General features: G+C 39.8%; 1 protein-coding gene across 2 annotated transcripts in view; it reads left to right on the top strand.

Moving 5' to 3' along the window:
- Positions 1-21,283, top strand: part of LOC115261348 (atrial natriuretic peptide receptor 3) — a 147,193-nt gene that overhangs the window by 71,177 nt on the left and 54,733 nt on the right. For both annotated transcript variants that reach the window (XM_062856044.1, XM_029862822.2), the window contains exon 3: positions 1,576-2,459. In XM_062856044.1, coding sequence (XP_062712028.1) covers positions 1,907-2,459 — 553 coding nt within the window. In that variant the 5' untranslated portion in view covers positions 1,576-1,906. The remainder of the gene's footprint in view (positions 1-1,575; positions 2,460-21,283) is intronic.

The following is a 21,283-nucleotide window of genomic DNA, read 5'->3' as shown; positions in this document are numbered from 1 at the left end:
CAACTTATTCAAATGCCCTTAGACTCACGTAAATGACTATCGAAACGCCCCAAATATTGAGCCCGGAACAAATGAATCTGTTTTACATGGCAAACGAATTTCAATGACATTCATTTGGAGCTCCCGCACTGTAGCTGCTACTGTAGCAATTTTTTAGAACGCCTACTATATTGATCCAAACAAATTGCTCCCGTATATGAAAAGACGTCCCCCCAATCATCAAATTCAAGCAAACTACTGTTACCATTCCCAGCACTGGTCACCCAGTTTTGAAAAATACATCATAAGACATGCCTCCATAAAAACACAGTTTTGAAAACATTAACAATAATTTAATGGCCTTCTGTTGTGTATTAACTTGCAATAGATGTTTACCTGCCATTTTGTACGGAAATCGGTCTAGTTTTGTGTTTTTTCCTAAAGTTTCAGGTAAATTAAGAAAAAGGGATCAAGTCTCCCCTATTGTGTTGTTCTTTGCTGTGCATGCATCGCTCCTGTAAGGGGTGAGTGTCTCAGCATAATCGATGGCGTTCACTATTGTCTCGAGTGAAAATCAAAACAATAGTTGCGCGGGCGTTACGTGTTCAGTATTGTGATGTTCTTTGTTGTACATGCGAGTGTCGAGAAATAGTGTCGCACGATTGTATCGTTTCAGCGATAGGTCGACGGGTGCTCGAATGAATGATTGATGATCGGTGAACAAGCTCTTGTTTTTCTTTGAAAGATGCAGTAAATTTATCTGTTAGTTTAAAAACATCCTTCAGATATTTAATCAACAACAACTGCAAAGTTCGTCACTTCAAGCGTCGGCCAAATTTTTCAATTAAATTTGTGTTTAAAAAAAAATCTCCTGCATTTTTGTACAGTTCGGCACCTTGCGGTGCTGGCCACACTGATTTGATCCGTAATTATGCGTCAGTATTTTGCCTAAGTTTGTGCGGTCCGTCACTATTAGTGTCGGCACAATATTTTGTTCCAATATATCAATTTCATGGCAAGTAGCATATTGGTTCACCAGTCCTCTCAATTGCGAGGTGACGCAAAATATTTTTCATTCCATAAATTTTCATTTAAAATTTTCATGGTCTCACCATTCTTCCAAATTGTGAGGTGACACATTTGTGTGTATACTGTACAGTTGCATGGATCGCATCGCTTACCAAAGTGTATCCCTGATCTATGTAACTATCAATCCCTCCCTACTAACAAAACTCCTTCCCGTGACAACTTTGGAGGGTCCAGTAGTACATACAACCTCTAGTAGCAACAGTTGTCGAACTAACATTCCTTCCCTTCCTCGGTAGACCGTAAGGACGTGGCCAGAGCCGTTATTAACCCAATAAAGTTTGTGCTCTCGAAACGTGTACATTGAGGATGATGGCAAATCCCAAGCCCCAACCAATTGGTTCTCTGTGCAATTTCGCTAGCTCAGGTCAATCGCGGAGTAGCAACTACGAAGTGTACGGTCACCAATGCTCATGCTCATGCTCATATTCCTTCGGCAATGCTAATGATGTATAAGAAACGACTTTAAATCTGAATACTATCATTAATTTTTCTCTCTCTCTTTTCCAGTTTCAGGATGCATAGTTTCAGTGAAAATGTCTATTGACTGTGATATGATGCCGAGTGATTCCAAAGCAATTCGACTGGCAAGGAAAATTCGTAAAAAGCAGTTACTACATCGGCGCTTTGCCAGTCCATCCCCCGACATACATAAAATATATCGTGCATTTCATCCGTCTGGGTTGTGATAAGAAGAAAGAAGAAACAACGGTCAGAAGAACCGGAATGTTATTGGAGAATATCGTGCTGATAGCTATTGAATGAATATGTCAGTAGCACTGTTCGGTTTTTATCATTGAAGAAGGTACTGCACCCTCAACAAGTGTATAGTGAGTGAAGGATGGCCAAATGGGAGAAGTTTAATGTCAAAATGATTGAACAAAGTATTTTTCTGCGGCAGCTTTTCTGCTGCCATTGGTCGAGAAAACGAAAACCCGGGAAAATCATTCTCCACATGGTTGCCACTGTGCTGCTGGTGATTATCGGTGCTTTGGTGCTGCCAACGGTCCGTGGCGAGTGTCGACGGCAAGATGTTCGAGAGTGCGAGGCGATATGTGTTCCCATCCCCTCGTTCGAGGGGGGTGTGATGAAAAACAACTCCACTAGTGTCAGTGCCCAGCTGGAAACAAATCAGTGGAAGTGTGAATTGAGAATAATTGTGATCTTACCGGCCAACACGAGTATCGAAGCTTCGTCGCCCCGGGTTCATCCGGTGCTACTGAAAGCCGAAGATTATATCAGAGCTCAGCAAATTATCCCTTCGTCGGTGGCCATACGGTGGATCTTTTACGATGACAAATGTGACCAGGCCAGGGCTACCGTCTCTGCGATGGACGGCACCGGCAGAGACTGTGGCCACGTCATTCTTGGGCCAGCCTGCGATCTATCCTTGGGTAAGCAAATTAGTTTCCGTTTTAATGAGCGTGCCATTATTAATGTGTTTTGTTACTAAGTTAGAAGAAGAAAAAAGGGAATGACTCCTTCTTCTAAAGCCTGTATCCGCAATAATCGGGACACAGAAGTACATCAGTAGCTCTGTGATTAATCGGTAAAATTGGCCAAATAATTGACTGAGAACCCTTTGGTGTATGTTTTTTATTTGTGCAAAATTTCATAAAAATCGATGCATTACTTTTAACTGTGGATGAAAAACAAACAGACGTGGTTTTAAGCATTTTGTACAATCAGGATCAATTTTCATTCGCATACTAGATGGTTCTTTTACGCTACAGTTCAAAGTTTTGTAATGATAATTATGAAATTTCGTTAGTAATTATGACATTTATAGAGACACTTTCTTGCAAAATTTCATCAACTTTAATGAATTGGTTTGAAAGCTACTGGTGTTGATAGGAGTGAGTGTTAGTGAAAATTTTTCGTGTTTTTCATGTGCGATTTTTACCTATTCATAACTTTTGAATTTCTCTGCCAATTTTCATGAAATTTTCACAGAAGCTAGTTGATTATATGTATATTATGCCTGCAAAATTTTATGATTATTGGTATAGTACTTTCAATAGTACAATCTAAACAAAAAAGGGTGCTGATTAATTGCTGTCTGAGAGGCTAAAATCACGTTCAGTCCCAATACATGTTTCGACTCTAAAATTGTTGATAGTGCATCGATTTTTTCGAAATTTTGCCTATGCAACAAATGTAGATTGAGAGGTTTGTGTTCAAAATCTCAGCCATTTCCTTTGCCAAATTCAAAAGTTACAGCGCTGCCAAGCAAAACTAGGGGCTGTACAAAATTCAATGGCGCACATTTTACCTTTTCGTTGCTACAACTAAAAGTACTGCACCGATTCACATGAAATTTTGTAGGTGAAATGAACACATCTTAAGATGTTATTAGACAAAATTTGAACATTTTCAATGTATCTATTGCAGAGTTACAACTGTATTTCTGTGTCCCGATTATTGCGGATACAGGCTTTAGATGTTAATTGACCAATCTACCTTTTGATTGCTTAAAAATATATTTCTATGCTTGATAGCTTGCAGTCAAAAAAGCCCAAAACCGCTGTTGAAACATTAATCAGACTGGAACACAGTCGCGCAATATTGCATGCAATAATTGAGTTGGTACTTATTCGTGTTAGAAATTAGAACAGTTAAAAACCCAAATTTGATTTTCGCCCGTTACTGCTGGCAACACAGGCACGAATATACACGAAAAGAAAGAGGTGTAGGTTTGAAGTTTCTCTGACTCGCCGCCAGCAGTCAGTTAGATTTTTGTAGATTAGCAGTGCAGTCGAAGTAAACCAATAAAAGTGCAAGTGCAGTTCGTTTCTTTGCCCTCACAGCTGGTGTTGTAAATTGCATAGTGTAGAGAAAATAAATGTAGTGCACCGTGCGCAGTGTTTCTCAACTTACCTGTGACATCCTTCTTGGTTGTTTCCGTCGAGTTCACGTTCGTCTGATCCTCGCTGGATCGCCCTCGCCGTCGTTGAAAACCTGCAAAGAAAATACACCGTGTCCAATAAATTCTCATACAAAATACAAATTAAGAAAATATATTTTATGTAATTCAGTATCATAATTTATATTTTATCTAACTCATTTTGGTATCATAATGGCCAATATTTCCGAACTGGTCCATTATGCAACTGAAATGAGTTGCATAATGAAAAATAGTTGTATAATGTTCATAATGCAATTCATTTGAGTTGCATTATGAACATTATGCAACTCAAATGAGTTGCATTATGAAAAAAGTCATTGCATAAAATTGTGTATGGAACTCGTTGCAAAACTCGTTTTTTCAGCACTCTTCGTATTTATCCAACTCGGCAAGCCTCGTTGGATAAATGTACGACTCGTGCTGAAAAATACAACTTTTTGCAACTCGTTACATAAATTACTATTTTGCAACTCGGTACTATTAATTCTTATTTTACACTTGCTGGTTTGGCACCGAAACGGCCTACTTTTTTGCACTAATTCAAACAGTTGCATTATGATCCATAATGCAACTCATTTCGGTTGCATTATGAACCATAATGCAATGTTTGATCAACAATCTGGATGTCACCGTTTCCATGGTAAGAGCTTGAAAAACTGTGACGGTTATAGATGATTATAGCACAGCTTGCTTGATCCAAACTTCAGGTCAAGTATGTTGGAGCACGTGGTCGTTTCCATTGATTACCACGAAACAGGATGATGGTACTATCAGAAATTATCACATTCTAGTGTACAATTTTGGTCATTGCAAAAAATGTTGTATTCAACTCGTTGCAAAACTCGATTTTTACAGCACTCGTCGTATTTATCCAACTCGGCAAACCTCGTTGGATAAATGTACGACTCGTGCTGTAAAAATCATCATTTTGCAACTCGTTGTATAAATAACTATTTATTTCACATCCGTGATTCATTTTTTTTTTTTTTCAAAATAAATGCATGTATTGGAGGGCCATATAATACTGAATAAAGCATATGGTTTAGAATAACGCTATTTTCTATTTGTTTTTATGAGCCTAGAAATACCCTTCCATTTTATGAAATCCGTTTGCTCCGGCACGCAAGAAAAATGTTCGAAAAGTTTTTCATTCTACGGCTGCTAATTAGGGTCCATAACGTTAAATTTTGAGTTCTTATCCATTATGTACGTATATCCATATTATTATTGTACCAAATGGATATACTAAGATTTAAGAAATACAATTTAACTGATGATATGGTAAGAAATTAGCAAGTAAGCTCAACTTGGGCTGATTTTCTTGAAAACTACCCTTATATTGAAGATAAACATCTTAAAACGAGAATTTTGGGATAAACATCTTAAAACGAGAATTTTTTTCAGAAGTGAGAATGGTGTAAATAAACAAGATAAGATGCAGCCATGCTTTATTAACACAACAAATCTCACAAAAACAGGTAAATGGACTTTTTGGTTTAATTTACCTATTATATTGTACAGCATAAAACGGCTTCGTACTTCACCAATAATGAATCTAATATTTTTTTCTGTTATGGTCATAGTTGCTACTACCAATGGTAAGGTCAAGAACCTTACTTGTTTCAACCTAAAACCATTACTTGTTAAAATTAAACGAAATACCAATGAAATGGCGTGCGTGCCAGCTGAAATGGACTAACGACACATAAGCGATCAGCAGAGAAGGATAAAGGACAATTAATTCCAAAACATATGCTGTTTTTGGTCAGTGTTAGTTGGCCTTTCAATAAATGAATTTACTTTGAAAATCCTAATTACAGATGAGAAATTTGATTTTGTATGAGAACTTATTGGGCACAGTGTAGAAAAAGAACCAAAACGTCCCCCCCGCGTTGGATGTGCTTCACTCTGCGTTCTCTACTGCTGCTGCTGCTGCTCGGTGTGAAATCAACTAAAGTCAATCATTCAGATTCGGATTCAGCGGTCCAAAATCTGTCAGAGACACATAAGTTTGCTCTTGCGACAGACTTGTCTAGGGCCTGCTGACATATGGATCTTATCCCCCAAGGACGTGGTTGGTTTATAAAGCTAGTCTCGCCAGAATGGGGGAGTCACAAACTGTAACTCAGGGTCTCTATTCATCAATAATAGATGGTCTTGAGTTCAGACGATACTAATGCGGAGTCATTTTATCTTGATCCTTAAAATTGATAAAATTGTCGCTGTACCTGTTTTAATGATTATTGTTTTGTTAAAAAAGCAAGGCTGCGTTATATCTTAGTTTAACCCATAATTATCTTTTCCAAAACTTTTAACGGCTGTTCGGGCCCGTATGAAGTTGATCATCAATATTAACTTCTTTTCTCGATCAGCCTAGATAGCTGTGTAGTGTCGGTATCGATTATCTCAATTGGCTAAGAATAACACTACGGAACGCCCGTTCCGGTGGTAAAAGTCCACCAACAGGTGACCTCTAATTCATGGTGTGATGCGGCTCCATGCTTACCGTGCCTAGGAATGAATGGTTAGGGGGGTCTAATAAAAACCTAACCGCAAACGGAGCCTGTGGAGTACCAGGACGCCCTCCACAGTATGTTGCTTTTACTGCGCTAACCGGAGCAATGGTGCAGTGGACCTTGTGTTTCTCCGAGACAATCGGCTGCCCTTTTTTAGTCTCACTTGAGGCTAACTAAGGGCGGGATTATGAAGATGTTGTGAATTAGTTTAAATTTTCACCTCTATGGCTTCGCATTATGCGATTTACACAGTGTATTCTGTGTATCCTCGCCTTTGGCGTTTTCCAATCGATACCGATATGGTTTTGTTGCTGCTGTTCTTTGTTGTGCTGTTGTTGCGAAAAATTTAATCTTGCCTAGTTTGGGTAGTGGCTACGGTTAGGATAGCTCAGATCAATCTTCAGCATAAAAGAGCAGCAACAATCAATCTTTGCAGACTTAAGCAAAATGGTTCAGCCCAAGTGGCCTTGGTCCAAGAACCTTACTTCCGTAAGGGAAATTTCTGTCTAGGAAACCTTGTGAATCCGGTGTTTGCTACTTTCAGTAAACATGAAATGGCAAACTCACGTGTCATGCCTCGAGCCTGTGTGCTTGTCAACAACGCAATAGTTGCTACACTCATCTCTGAACTAACCACCAGAGATGTATGTGCTATCACAATTGATGTATCTGTTGGAAACCTCAACAGGAAATACGTCTATTGTTCGGTTTATTAACCGCATGATGAATCATCCTTTACGGATGCTTTCAAACAAGTCATCGCATACTGCACTTCAAAAGGCCTTCCGCTAATTGTTGGCAGTGATGCTAATGCTCACCATATCATCTGGGGCAGCTCAGGCATTAACTTGAGAGGCTCCAGTTTGATGGAGTACTGAAGTAGTATAGATCTTGCATTACTTAACATAGGCAATCGCCCAACCTTCATGGCATCTGCTAGAGAGGAAGTGTTAGATATAACGCTTTGCTCTAGTAGAATTAGTCACGAGCTGACCAATTGGCATGTGTCAGATGAAGAATCTTTATCTGACCATCGCTACATCTTTTTTGAACATTTAAATGTTACTTCGCAAACATTGCGTTTCAGGAACCCCCGGTCAACAAACTGGGATCTTTTACCTGATTTTGTTGCGGCCAAATTTCATGAATACTCACCATACATTGACACTCCAAGTGATTTAGCTGATGCCGTTGATACTACAACGACCTTCATCATGGAAGCTTTTGAAAAAGCATGCCCTCTACGATCTGTGAAGACCACAAGCGGAACCCCTTAGGGAACTCTGATCTGGCCAAGCTCAGGAAACAATGTAAAAAGAGTTCGGAGGCTTTCAGGTCGGCTTGCAAGGCCTACAGGAAAGCTCTCCGGTCTGCTGAACGATCCGGCTGGAAAAATCTTTGTACAAATGTTTCCAGTTTGAGTGAAGTCAGTCGGTTAAATAAAATCCTTGCGAAATCTAAGGATTTCCGAGTGAACGAACTTCTTTTGCCAAATGGCGATCTGACTTCTTCTGATGAGGAAGTTCTGGAATGCTTATTCAGCACACTCTTCCCTGGATGTGTGGATATTACATCTTCGGATGAACCTGATGTATTTTCTTGTAGTTACGATTCCCTGGCTTCGGCTCGGAGTATTGTAACTATAGAATGGATTGAATGTGCACTTAATAGCTTTGCTCCTTGCAAATTTCCTGGGGCAGATGGGATTTATCCTATTTTAATAAGACATAAGACAATTACACCGTCTTCGACCTTGCGGCCTCTACAGACTGAAACATTACAAATATTCGACAACGGACAACACATATAACACCCAGTGGACCAGTGGAGAATTTTCCGTTCGACGGAAAGTTTTCCCCGACTGGAACGGGAATCGAACCCACACTCCAAGGCTTACGAGACACCTAAACGACTGACGCCGCTAACTGCTCGGCCACGAATCCCAGAAGGGATTTGATCATTTCAAACATGTTTTGAAAAAAAATACTTGTTTGCAGTTTTGCTACAGGATATATTCCCAAATCCTGGCGGGATATTACTGTCAAGTTTATTCCGAAAGTGGGTCGTGCGTCGTATGAAGAAGCAAAGAGTTTCAGATATATCAGTTTGACCTCTTTTCTTCTGAAATGCTTAGAACGCATTGTGGATCATCACATCCGTGATGTTCATCTGGCCAACGTGCCTCTTCATGTAAACCAACATGCCTACCAATCTGGTAAGTCCACTGTGACTCTTTTACACAAGGTTGTTTACGATATCGAGAAAGCATTCGCACAAAAGCAACCTTGTTTGGGTGTTTTCTTAGATATCGGGGGTGCCTTTGACAATGTGCCTTTCGATGCCATATTGGAAGCCGCACGGAGTCATGGTATATCTCCAATGATTTCCAATTGGATTCATCAAATGCTCAAAAACCGATATCTCGACATTGCGTCTAGCAGGGATTAGGAAATTGAGTGTTTGTGGATGCCCCCAAGTAATCTCGTAGCAGATACGCTATTGAGGCAACTCAATAATAGCGGTTTTCCTACTTATGGTTTTGCCGACGACTACCTAGCATTGTTAGTTGGCATGTGTATCACCCTTTTCGACCTGATGCAAAGCGCCCTTCAGGTAGTTGAGGGTAGGTGTCGCCAATATGGCCTTTCGATTAATCCGAGTAAAACATCTATTGTTCTTTTCACGGAAAGGCGAAACCGTATTGGCGTTCGACCTTTGCGTCTCTTTGATTCTGAAATCGATGTGACTGAACAGGTAAAGTACGTTGGAGTCATTCTTGATTCCAAGCTTCCCTGGACACCTCACATTGAGTTCAGAATCAAGAAAGCTTGTATGGCCTTCGGGCAATGCCGGCGAATTTTTGGTACAACTTGGGGTCTAAAACTCAAGTATATCAAATGGATCTACACAACTGTTGTTCGGCCAATATTGGCTTATGGATGTCTTGTGTGGTGGCAAAAGGGCGAAATGAGAACGGTCCAATCAAAGTTAGGCCATCTCCAAAGGATGTGCTTAACCCTTCAGCGCGCACGCTGTTGTAAAAAGTACAACACCACCAAAAAACCTCGCTCGTTGTATACAACGTGCGTGCGGTGCAGTTTCGGTTGCTTGATGGTGCGCGTCCTGGAAGGTTAATGGCGATTTCTGGAGCGTTCTCTTCAATTCCCACGGCAGCACTCGAAGTTCTCTTTGACGTTGCTCGACTACACATTCATCTCAAACATGAAGCACTTTCTTGCACTTACCGTCTACGGGTACTCGGTCTACTAGAGGAAACTCCTGTGAACCGCACATCAACACACACCTTGTTGTTTCCACTTTTGGTGAATTGTGACAAAATTGTCCTTGCTCCAAGTGATCTTACAATTGCTTGTAATTTCCCATATAGGATATTTTCTACGAAATTACCTTCCCGGGAAGAGTGGACATCTGGATATCTGGAAAGAAGTATTTCAGACGGCATCGTATGTTACACTGATGGCTCCCTTCTCGAAGGTCGAGTAGGTGCTGGTGTTTATTCTCGTGAGCTAAGGCTGTATCAGTCTTACTCACTTGGTAGACACTGCACCGTTTTTCAGGCCGAAATCTTTGCTCTTATGTGCGGAGTGCAATCAGCACTTCAGCAGCAGGTAATGGGCAAAGTAATATACTTCTGTTCAGATAGCCAGGCTGCTATTAAAGCACTTGCTTCGGCCAACTCCAGGTCGAAAATAGTTATCGTTTGTCGAACTCAAATCGAGGAGCTGAATTCAGCAAACGCTGTTCACCTTCTATGGGTACCTGGTCATTCTTCCATCGCTGGAAATGAATTGGCTGATGAGTTAGCTCGCTCTGGAGCATCACATGACTTCATTGGCCCTGAGCCAGCTATTCCGATATCGAAGTGTTGGATTAAGCTTCAGATTCACACCTGGGCTGTCACTCAACACAGACAATATTGGAATAGTTTGGAGTCATGTCGTCAAACCAAATTGTATAGTGCTGAGCCATCTCTACGGGTGGCGAAGTATCTAACTAATCTGTCTAAGCAGAATTGCAGCATGCTGGTCAAAGCATTGACTGGCCACTGCCGACTCAGCTATCACATGGCGAATATTCAGCAAGGTGATTCATTAGCATGTGATAGCTGTGAATCCGATAATGGAACTTCGTATAATTTGATATGTAACTGTCCAGTTTTTGCGCAACTGCGTTTCCGAGCATTCAGTAAACACTTATTAAGTGAAACTGACTTCAGAGACTTGAATATTCAGGATATTCTGTTGTTCTTAACCCGCTGTGGTGAAGAGCTATAGGCTCTCTTCCGCTTTATGCGTTATTACAGTGCCCTTTTAAGGGCGCTGTTTGAACCCGTTGTGGTACGCTTATGCGTTAGTGTCCTCTTCCAGGGTACTTTTCCTATTTCCCTACCTATCCTTATCCCCATCCCTATCCTTATTTCCTTCCTTTTCCCTCAGGTAGATGATGAAATAGGCTATTACACTAGTTTACAGCATTTTTGAACTCGGTAAGCTGATGATCGTTTATGGTGTAGAATCATGCACTGAGTTCGAAAACGCGAAGGAAAAAAATTGCAGTAGAGCGGAAATTTTTTCGACTTTCCATACAAGGTTGATGATTTGAAATCGATTTTTGTTCTACTTTTAAGCAAAGTCGCTCACTTCACACATCTCATTCTCCGTAATCAATGCTCCGATTGAGCTGAATTTTTTACTGTAATTCGCCCACATATGATATGTCAAATAAACGTTGAGAAAGAATTTTTAAATTGTTTTTTTCTTATTTTAAAAAATATATTTCTTCATATATTTTTGGAAAATTTGCTAAAATTTAAGGAGATCGTCCCCAAAACTCGCCAATATCTTGAATTTCATCAGCCTGACGCAAAACCTGCATTCAGATGATCGAATTGTATTATATTCAGCTTTTAATTTATGGAAAAAGATTTAAATTTGGTAGAACAAAACGCAAGATTTTTGAATTTTATTAAATTTCATATTTTAAAAAATTGTAAAACTCGATATTGAGCTAAAACTCAAAAACTGTTCTACTTTAAATTTTTTGAAGCACGGTTTCGAAATCAGCGCTAAATTATGCTTCAAAAATTTTGGTCTTTGACGGAAGTTCACGACTTTCGTTTTATTTTGTAAACTAGTGTTATTTTAGCGATGGCACAAATGTCCCAAATGGAAAATAACGTGCCTCTGGAGCCGGCCTTCTGATACCTGATACCTGAACCCATAATTATCTTTTCCAAAACTTGATTATATCCTTAGTGTGGTGAATTTTGACCGAAATCGGCTTTATATTATGTAGGGTATCGGGATGCTTCGTTGGCATAGTCCCCTCGTTCGGCCTATCTCAATGTAAACCAAAAACTCAAACAAACACGCATAACTGGATATCGGAAAAGCTATGCGCCAAACAACTGTAACATTTCGTTTCAATTTTAGCACTTTGGAACATTAAAATTGAATGAAAATGCCAGTTTGTTTAGCTTTTGTAGACGCCATGATTCTTCGGCTTAGTGGGTAGTCTATACACATGATCATAAATGGCGTGATTCTGGAACATTTCGAATTCACTTTTCAATAACTGAACATTTGATGCGACGGTCAAAGATGCTATTTTGAACGAATAATAACTGTATTACAAATTGAATGTGGGCCGAATATTGAGTACATTTTTTTCACTATGTACCCAAATCTTGGCCCATCAGTAAAGTGACGTCAAAAACAGCGATAAAAAGACATCTACAACATTTCTTGCGTAAGAACCAGAAAGAACGAACAGGAAGAAAGATTTTGTGTGCGGTGACTGTAAAAATATAACACAATAATAGGGTTGCGTTGTTAGCGCTAAATTGTTACTAAATTTAGAAAGAACTTTAGTTAACATGATTTATTTATAGTTTTTTTGAAAATTTGGCTCAGAAAATATAATTTAAAAGTAAGATTGGTGAACAAACAGAGATAATACTTCAGCAGAAATATTGAAAAAATGAGATAATTAGTGGTTCTAGTGCATGGAAAGCAATAGGCCAACGTTGTATCCACTAATAGGCCAATTTTTGTACCATAGACCAACGTTGCATACCATCGCATCGAATCTTTTAAACTTAATTAAGCAAATTCTTGAATAGTTACGTTAGTTTACTTTCAATTGGTGAAACATGCATTGCCTAGAGTGTGTAATAGGGTCGACATATTATTTCTAGTGCTATTAATTCATGAGTTATGGTCAAAATTGTCAAGGCGGCTTGCAAATTAGGCCAAGGAATGGTACATATACCCTATTTACGTTTTTTTCATAGAAAAAAGCACAATTTGAATATACTTGCAAATTCATCGCAATATCATCAATGAAATAGCAGTGTAAAGCTTTTGTCTATTAATTTGGTTATTTTAATTTACTATAGTGAGATGTAAACTCAAAAGTGATCGTTTTAGACTTCTGTAGCGTGAACAACTTTTCGAAAATTATTCCAGCGTGCCGGAGCTAATAAACTTCAGATACATCTTAGGCTTATAAAAAAAAGTAGAAAAAGACGTAATTCAAAACCATATACTGCATTTCATCAGTGTTATAAATGTGACCTTTCAATAAATACATTTACTTTGAAAATCTGAAATATTATAGATTAGAAATCAATTCAAGTTATATGGTGTATCCGAGCTTATTGAACACAGTGTAAATACCCAATCTTGCATCCAGATTATTTCCATTGCTTTCGCTTCCGCCAAATCAAAAGCAATGGAAAGCATCTGGATTTTAAACACTTTGGAAATTGTAAAAAATCTACCTTGATTCCTGAATTTCCACGATTCCAGGTGCTGGATTCCCAGTGAACCGTTTGCCAGGATCGTCTTCACATTCCGCGTATGTAGTACATCAAACGTTTCAATTTATATGTTATCGCATTCTTAATCAACACCGGTTTACAATGTTTTCCAACAACAGCACCGCATCTGAACATTGCAATTACCTACCTACCTACCACCACGCTGATAAACGAACTCACCCGATAGATAAGCATCGCGTGTGGATATGATTTGATAAAGCATTATCGACCTTTTTTTTTTTCGTAGCGTCAAATATTGCTGCTGCGCTACCATATCTGCCGAGCTTAATTGAAGCGCGATAAGGTTTTATATGGCACTCACAAAGTCAGTTTGCACAATTTGGGGAGTGTGCTTTGATTTCAAGGGTAATGCTATCGTTTGTTGGGCAGACTTTTCGTTTGATGCTTTTGGACCGTGCAATTGTCTACCGGTTAATGAAGGTGGATTTGACACCGGAAAGCAGTAAAGGATGATATCAATGAGTAGGGGGCACTTTTAATGAGATAATTTTGTGACGAAAAGGAGCTGAAACCGATCGCAACGGTCGACCAAAAACGAATCAATGTTGTTTATTCAGCCGAATTTGAGTTTTAATTACTCAATTATTGGGAAACTGGTCCGTGGAATGGGTTTTGGGTAAGCATTAGGATTATGGTTTGTCTTTATGAATGAATAGAATTAGTATCGGATATTGTTATGAGACCTTTTTGGTTGATGCAGTTCATGAGCAAAATATCAAATTTGCCGGATGATAATAATCATTGATTATAGCTATAAAAAATCGGTACCATGGCAATTAAAAACACTGAGACATGACATGTTGATGTAGTTTGTAGTCGTAGGTGTAGATAGAGCTTTTTTTTTAATTTTTACTATCGTGTTTTTAACTTATGCTAATTCTACACTTTGTAGATAGAGTAGCTGCACGTACAAACGTGAAACATAATATTAATTTTTATCTAACATAATCAAAGTTAAAAGGTTGAAAAAATCGTCAAAAAATGCTGCCCAAAACTTAACCCAACTGAATGCTGTCGTGGATAAGATTTCAAAAGGAGATATCAAGATCCTTATGGGCGACTATGAGCACATCATATGACGCCATGATCTCGGAGGAATGAGCAACAACGGAGAGCTGTTTGCAACTCCATTTTTATCTGTTGCAGATGTGGTGGATTTGATTTTCCATGACGCAATCTCTGGAAACCCATGACATGGTGATTAGGGGATTGCTCTTTCCTCATCGACTAGTGCACAAAGTGATATGTGTTTCCAGTGATGGCGTCATGGAAAATCAAATCCACCACATCTGCAACAGCTAAAAATGGAGACGGAGCCTTCTTGATGTGCGGAACAAACGTATCGCAAACATTGCGTCCGACCATCATCTCCTAATTGGCGAGATCTGGCTGCGCATTGGGAGAATCCATCGACAGGAGGAGAAAATCGGGCGCCAGGTATCAGGTATCAGAAGGCCGGCTCCAGAGGCACGTTATCCTCCATTTGGGACATTTGTGCCAACGCCAAAATAATAGCCTATTTCATCATCTACCTGAAAGAAAAGGAAGGAAATAAGGATAGGGATGTGGATAAGGACAGGTTGGGAAATAGGAAAAGTACCCTGAAAGAGGATACTAACGCATAAGCGTACCACAATGGGTTCAAACAACGCCCTGAAAAGTGCACTGTAATAACGCATAAAGCGAAAGAGAGCCTATCCACTTATCCGCGAGCGGTAATGGCGGCGGCGGGCACAACCAACCGATTCAAATTTTGACGTTTCGTGGGGATCGCAATCGGTTGGCGCCACCGATGCGTGGGTGAAGGGGTGAGGAGGAGAATGAAACTGTTTTGACTTTCCCCCAAGAAACGTCAAATTCCGAACCGGTTTGATATGCCCGCCGCCGCCATTACCGATCGCGGATAAGTGGATAGCTCTTTACGACAGCGGGCTAAGAACAACAGAATATCCTGAATATTCAGTTCTCTGAAGTCAGTTTCACTTAATAAGTGTTCACCGAATACTCGGAAACGCAATTGCGCAAAAACTGGACAGTTACATAGCAAATGATACGATGTTCCATAATCGGATTCACAGCTTTTACATGCAAATGAATCAGCTTGCTGAATATTCGCCATGTGATAGCTGAGTCGGCAGTCACAATGGTCCGAATCCACGTTTTAGCAGGAAAAAAATCCGTATCTCTGTTTTCGTTAATTTTAGGCATTTGGTGTCTTCAGAGAAGTTGTTTGAATTTGTTTGCTGCATCTTTTCCAAAAATTTTTGATTAGGGTGGTCCTCGTCTTAACTCAAATCTGGAATAGAACTTTTAAATTTCAAGTCATACGCGATCGAGTTCTTCAGCAAAGTTGTAGGCAATGCTATTTTGAGCAACCTTGCCGAATACGCCGTTTATCTAGCTCTTAATTTGAACATAGTAGGTCAATTTTAAGTTTTGGCTTAGGGTGAGCCCCCCAAAAACGGTTTTTTTTGCAATACCTTTTTTATTTGATTTTTTTCGAAGATGTGAGCTTCGGAGCATTTGAAGAGCAAGTAATGATGCATATTTGTTCTGAACATTGCACGTTGCTAGGTCTTGTCATTCAAATGTTATGGGCAATTTTGACTTAAAAACAACGATGTCTTCAAATGCTTATATCTCATGGAGCTGGTAAAATAAAAAAAGTTCTTTAAGCGGCATTTGGAAGGTCACATATAAAGCCAAATGTGGAGCAAATTTTACAAGAACGTTATTTTTTTAAATTGGAATAAATCGACTTCAAAAATCCCCTTAAAAATCGAAAAACTACTTATAACTCATACAATTTTAAAGATAGAGTCAAACTGTCTTCGGAAAAAATGTGGGTTTTCACCATACCTAAAAGTGTATGGAAAACGACTTTTTTGTAAAACGTGAAACAAAAGCATGAAATTGACAATTTGTTTTTAAAGAATATAATCGTTCTGATTTCCTAGAAAAACATAGCATGTACCCCCTTTTTTTAAAACACATTTACTGGAACTTTATTTAGCTAGTCGAATTTTTACAAAAACACATTTACAAACAATTTAAAACAAACTCTAACGAATCAACGGAAAGATTGTTACTGGCATCTAAAATAAAATTTATGTATGTAATAAATATCTTTAGCGCCTGATACTTCCTTCTGCTGGCAACGTTTTCCAGTTCCGGGAACCAGAGGTCGTTGAATCTAATCCTCCTACCTAGAGTTGTTTCCAACCTTGGTCGAAGATGTCTCCACAAAGCATTTTTTCGCCGGCATGCGGTAAATTTATGCTTATCGTCGATGCTTTTGGGGCATTGTTGACACATCGGGCTATCTGCTCGATTCTGGCGACCCCTAAGAATCAAATTATCATTTTCAAGCTTTTGTTTCACGTTTTGCAAAAAAAAAAATCGTGTATGGAAAACTTGTAGGCATGGTAAAAACCTACATTTTTCCCGAAGACAGTTTGACTCTATGTTTGAAATTGTATGAGTTATAAGTACATAGTTTTTTCAATTTTTAAGGGGATTTTTGGAGTCGATTTATTCCAATTTAAAAAATAACGTTCTTGTAATATTTGCTCCAACTTTGGCTTTATATGTGACCTTCCAAATGCCGCTTAAAGAACATTTTTTATTTTACCAGCTCCTAGAGATATAAGCATTTGAAGACATCGTTGATTTTAAGTCAAAATTGCCCATAACATTTGAATGACAAGACCTAGCAACGTACAATGTTCAGAACAAATATGCGTCATTACTTGCTCTTCAAATGCTCCGAAGCTCACATCTTCGAAAAAAATCAAATAAAAAAGTTATTGCGAAAAAACCGTTTTTGGGCCACAGCGTGATTGCCCCCAAAAAGCTAGTTTTTAGGCCACATTTGGCTTTCCCGAATTTTAGTATTTTTTGCTCAACTCCTACAGCATTTGTGTCAAAGAAGCAAATAACCAAAAAAACATGAGAGAATATGATGGCGTTTTAAAATATCAAACTTATTACGTATATTAGGGTGTTCCAGAACGAAATCTATCAAAAAAAACAACTTTTTCATGTTTTTCTGATCACAAATGTGATAATTACGCATGTTTCCTTCAATTTTATTGGCACACGTTGTTCGGAGAAGTTGTATCAAACAAGTATAGCTTTCAATTTCTGCCGAAAGAATAAAGTTTTGACAAGTTTTAGTGTAGTTATGATTTTTTGAAGTTCAAAAATAGTCGAAAAACACAAAATTGATTTGATGCACCTCTTAATTTCAATGGATTTGGCTGAAATTTACCAGTTACTTCTTTTAGGATGCCAATCAAAATATAGGGGTGGACTTGAGAATCAGAGAACATTTTTGAAAAGCTGGACAGGCCTAATAGCCATATACCCATACAAGGTGAACAGCGTTTGCTGAATTCAGCTCCTCGATTTGAGTTTGACAAGCGATAACTATCTTCGACCTGGAGTTGGCCGAAGCAAGTGCTTTATTAGCAGCCTGGCTATCTGAACAGAAGTATATTACTTTGCCCATTACGCGCTGCTGAAGTGCTGATTGCACTCCGCACATAAGAGCAAAGATTTCGGCCTGAAAAGCGGTGCAGTGTCTACCAAGTGAGTAAGACTGATGCAGCCTTAGCTCACGAGAATAAACACCAGCACCTGCTCGACCTTCGAGAAGGGAGCCATCAGTGCAACATACGATGCCGTCTGAACCGAGTACCCGTAACCGGTAAGTGCAAGAAAGTGCTTCTTGTTTGAGATGAATGTGTAATGGGGCAACGTCAAAGAGAACTTCTAGCGCTGCCGTAGGAGTTGAAGAGAACGCTCCAGACATCGCCATTAAGCACATCCTTTGGAGATGGCCTAACTTCGATTGGACCGTTCTCCTTTCGCCCTTTTGCCACCACACAAGACATCCATAAGCCAATATTGGCCGAACAACAGTTGTGTAGATCCATTTGATATACTTTGGTTTTAGACCCCAAGTTTTACCAAAGGTTCGCCGGCATTGCCCGAAGGCCATACAAGCTTTCTTGATTCTGAACTCAATGTGAGGTGTCCAGGAAATCTTGGAATTAAGTACTATACCTGTTCAGTCACATCACATTTCATAATCAAAGAGACGCAAAGGTCGAACGCCATTACGGTTTCGCCTTTCCGTAAAAAGAACAATAAATATTTTACTCGAATTAATCGAAAGGCCATATTGGCGACACCAACCCTAAACTACCTGGAGGGCGCTTTGCATCAGATCAAAAGGGTGGTGATACGCATACCAACTAGCAATGCTAGGTAGTCTTCGGCAAAACCATACGTAGGAAAACCGCTATTATTTAGTTGCCTCAATAGCGTATCTGCTACGAGATTTCACAAAAGCGGTGACAAGACTCCCCCTTGGGGGCATCCACAAACACTCAATTTCCTAATCCCTGCTACACGCAATGTCGAGAAGAGATATCGGTTTTTGAGCATTTGATGAATCCAATTGGAAATCATTGGAGATATACCATGACTCCGTGCGGCTTCCAATATGGCATCGAAAGACACATTGTCAAAGGCACCCTCGATATCTAAGAAAACACCCAAACAAGATTGCTTTTGAGCGAATGCTTTCTCGATACCGTAAACAACCTTGTGTAAAAGAGTCACAGTGGACTTACCAGATTGGTAGGCATGTTGGTTCACATGAAGAGGCACATTGGCCAGATGAACATCACGGATGTGATGATCCACAATGCGTTCTAAGCATTTCAGAAGAAAAGAAGTCAAACTGATAGGTCTGAAACTCTTTGCTTCTTCATACGACGCACGACCCACTTTCGGAATGAACTTTACAGTAATATCCCGCCAGGATTTGGGAATATACCCTGTAGCAAAACTGCAAACAAGTATTTTTTTTAAAACATGTTTGAAATGATCAAATCCCTTCTGAAGCATAAAAGGATAAATCCCATCTACCCCAGGAGGTTTGAAAGGAGCAAAGCTATTAAGTGCCCACTCAATCGATTCTATAGTTACAATACTCCGAGCCGAAGCCAAAGAATCGTAACTACAAGAAAAGACATCAGGTTTATCCGAAGATGTAATATCCACACATCCAGGGAAGTGTGTGCTGAATGAGCATTCCAGAACCTTCTCATCAGAGGAAGTCAGATCGTTATTTGGCAAACGAAGTTCGTTCACTCGGAAATCCTTAGATTTCGCAAGGATTTTATTTAACCGACTGACTTCACTCAAACTGGAAACATTAAAAAAAAGACACGGACAACGTCATCAGCTTTCGACTGTACAGACTGTTTTAAACTTAACATTAGACAACGGACATGCACCAGTGAAAACGGGGAAGAAACTATTCTCACGAAAAGTTTCAACGCCCGAAGCGGGAATCGAACCCTCACCCCATAGCATGGTGCGATTTAAGCTTGGTGACCCTAACCGCACGGCTACGAGGCTCCACAGAAGAATTGTACATTGGTTTTTGCAGCCGGATTGTTCAGCAGACCGGAGAGCTTTCCTGTAGGCCTTACGAGCCCACCCTAAAAGCCTCCGAACCAGCCGAACGTCGTATGTTTCAACTCTTTCTACATTGTTTCCTGAGTTCCGCCAGATCAGAGTTTCACCAAGGGGTCCCTCTTGTGATCTTCACAGACGGTAGAGGGCATGCTTCTTCAAAAGCTTCCATGATAAAGGGTCGTTGTAGTATCAACGGCATCATCTAAATCACTTGGAGTGTCAATGGATGGTGAGTATCCATGAAACTTGGCCGCAATCGAATCAGTAAAAAGATCCCAGTTTGTTGACCGGGGATTCCTGAAACGCAATGTTTGCGAAGTAACTTTTAAATGTTCAAAAAAGATGTAGCGATGGTCAGATAAAGATTCTTCATCTGACACATGCCAATTGGTCAGCTCGTAACTAATTCTACTAGAACGAAGCGTTATGTCTAACACTTCCTCTCTAGCAGATACCATGAAGGTTGGGCGGTTGCCTATGTTAAGTAATGCAAGATCTGTACTACTTAAGTACTCCACCAAACTGGAGCCTCTCAAGTTAATGTCTGAGCTGCCCCAGATGATATAGTGAGCATTAGCATCACTACCAATAATTAGCGGAAGGCCTGTTGAAGTGCAGTATGCAATGACTTGCTTGAAAGCATCCGTAGGGGATGGTTTATCATGCGTAAATAAACCGAACAATAGACGAATTTCCTGTTGAGGTTTCCAACAGATACATCAATTGTGATAGCACGTACATCTCTGGTGGTTAGTTCAGAGATGAGTGTAGCAACTATTGCGTTGTTGGCAAGCACACAGGCTCGAGGCATGGCACGTGAATTTGCCATTTCATGTTTACTGAAAGTAGCAAACACCGGGTTCACAAGGTTTCCTAGATAGAAATTCCCCTTACGGAAGTAAGGTTCTTGGATCAAGGCCACTTGGGCTGAACCATTTTGCATCAGTCTGCAAAGATTGATTGTTGCTGTTCTTTTATGCTGAGGATTGATCTGAGCTATCCTAACCGTAGCCACTACCCAAACTAGGCAAGATTAAACTCTTCGCAACAACAGCACAACAAAGAACAGCAGCAACAAAACCAGATCGGTATCGATTGGAAAACGCCAAAGGCGAGGATACACAGAAAACACTGTGTAAATCGCATAATGCGAAACCATATAGGTGAAAATTTAAACTAATTAACAACATCTTCATAATCCCGCCCTTTTTCCTCTCTTTTTACTGGCTCAGACCTTTTGATCCATAAAGCAATCCCGCTCATATTTAGCCCCAAGTGAGACTAAAGAAGGGCAGCCGATTGTCTCGGAGAAACACAAGGTTGTAACCGTTCGTCGAATTTGCTCGAGATATTTTTAAACTCGGTGGCTTTTGCGCCACTCTCGCGAACGAGAGACCACCGGTTCAAGTTAAGGTTTGCCCGACTATACGACGACTCTTACCT

Source organism: Aedes albopictus, chromosome 3 (assembly GCF_035046485.1).
Source record: "Aedes albopictus strain Foshan chromosome 3, AalbF5, whole genome shotgun sequence".
Classification (NCBI taxonomy): Eukaryota; Metazoa; Arthropoda; class Insecta; order Diptera; family Culicidae; genus Aedes; species Aedes albopictus.
Note: the sequence above shows the minus strand (reverse complement) of the source record. Positions and strands in the feature narration are given on the sequence as shown.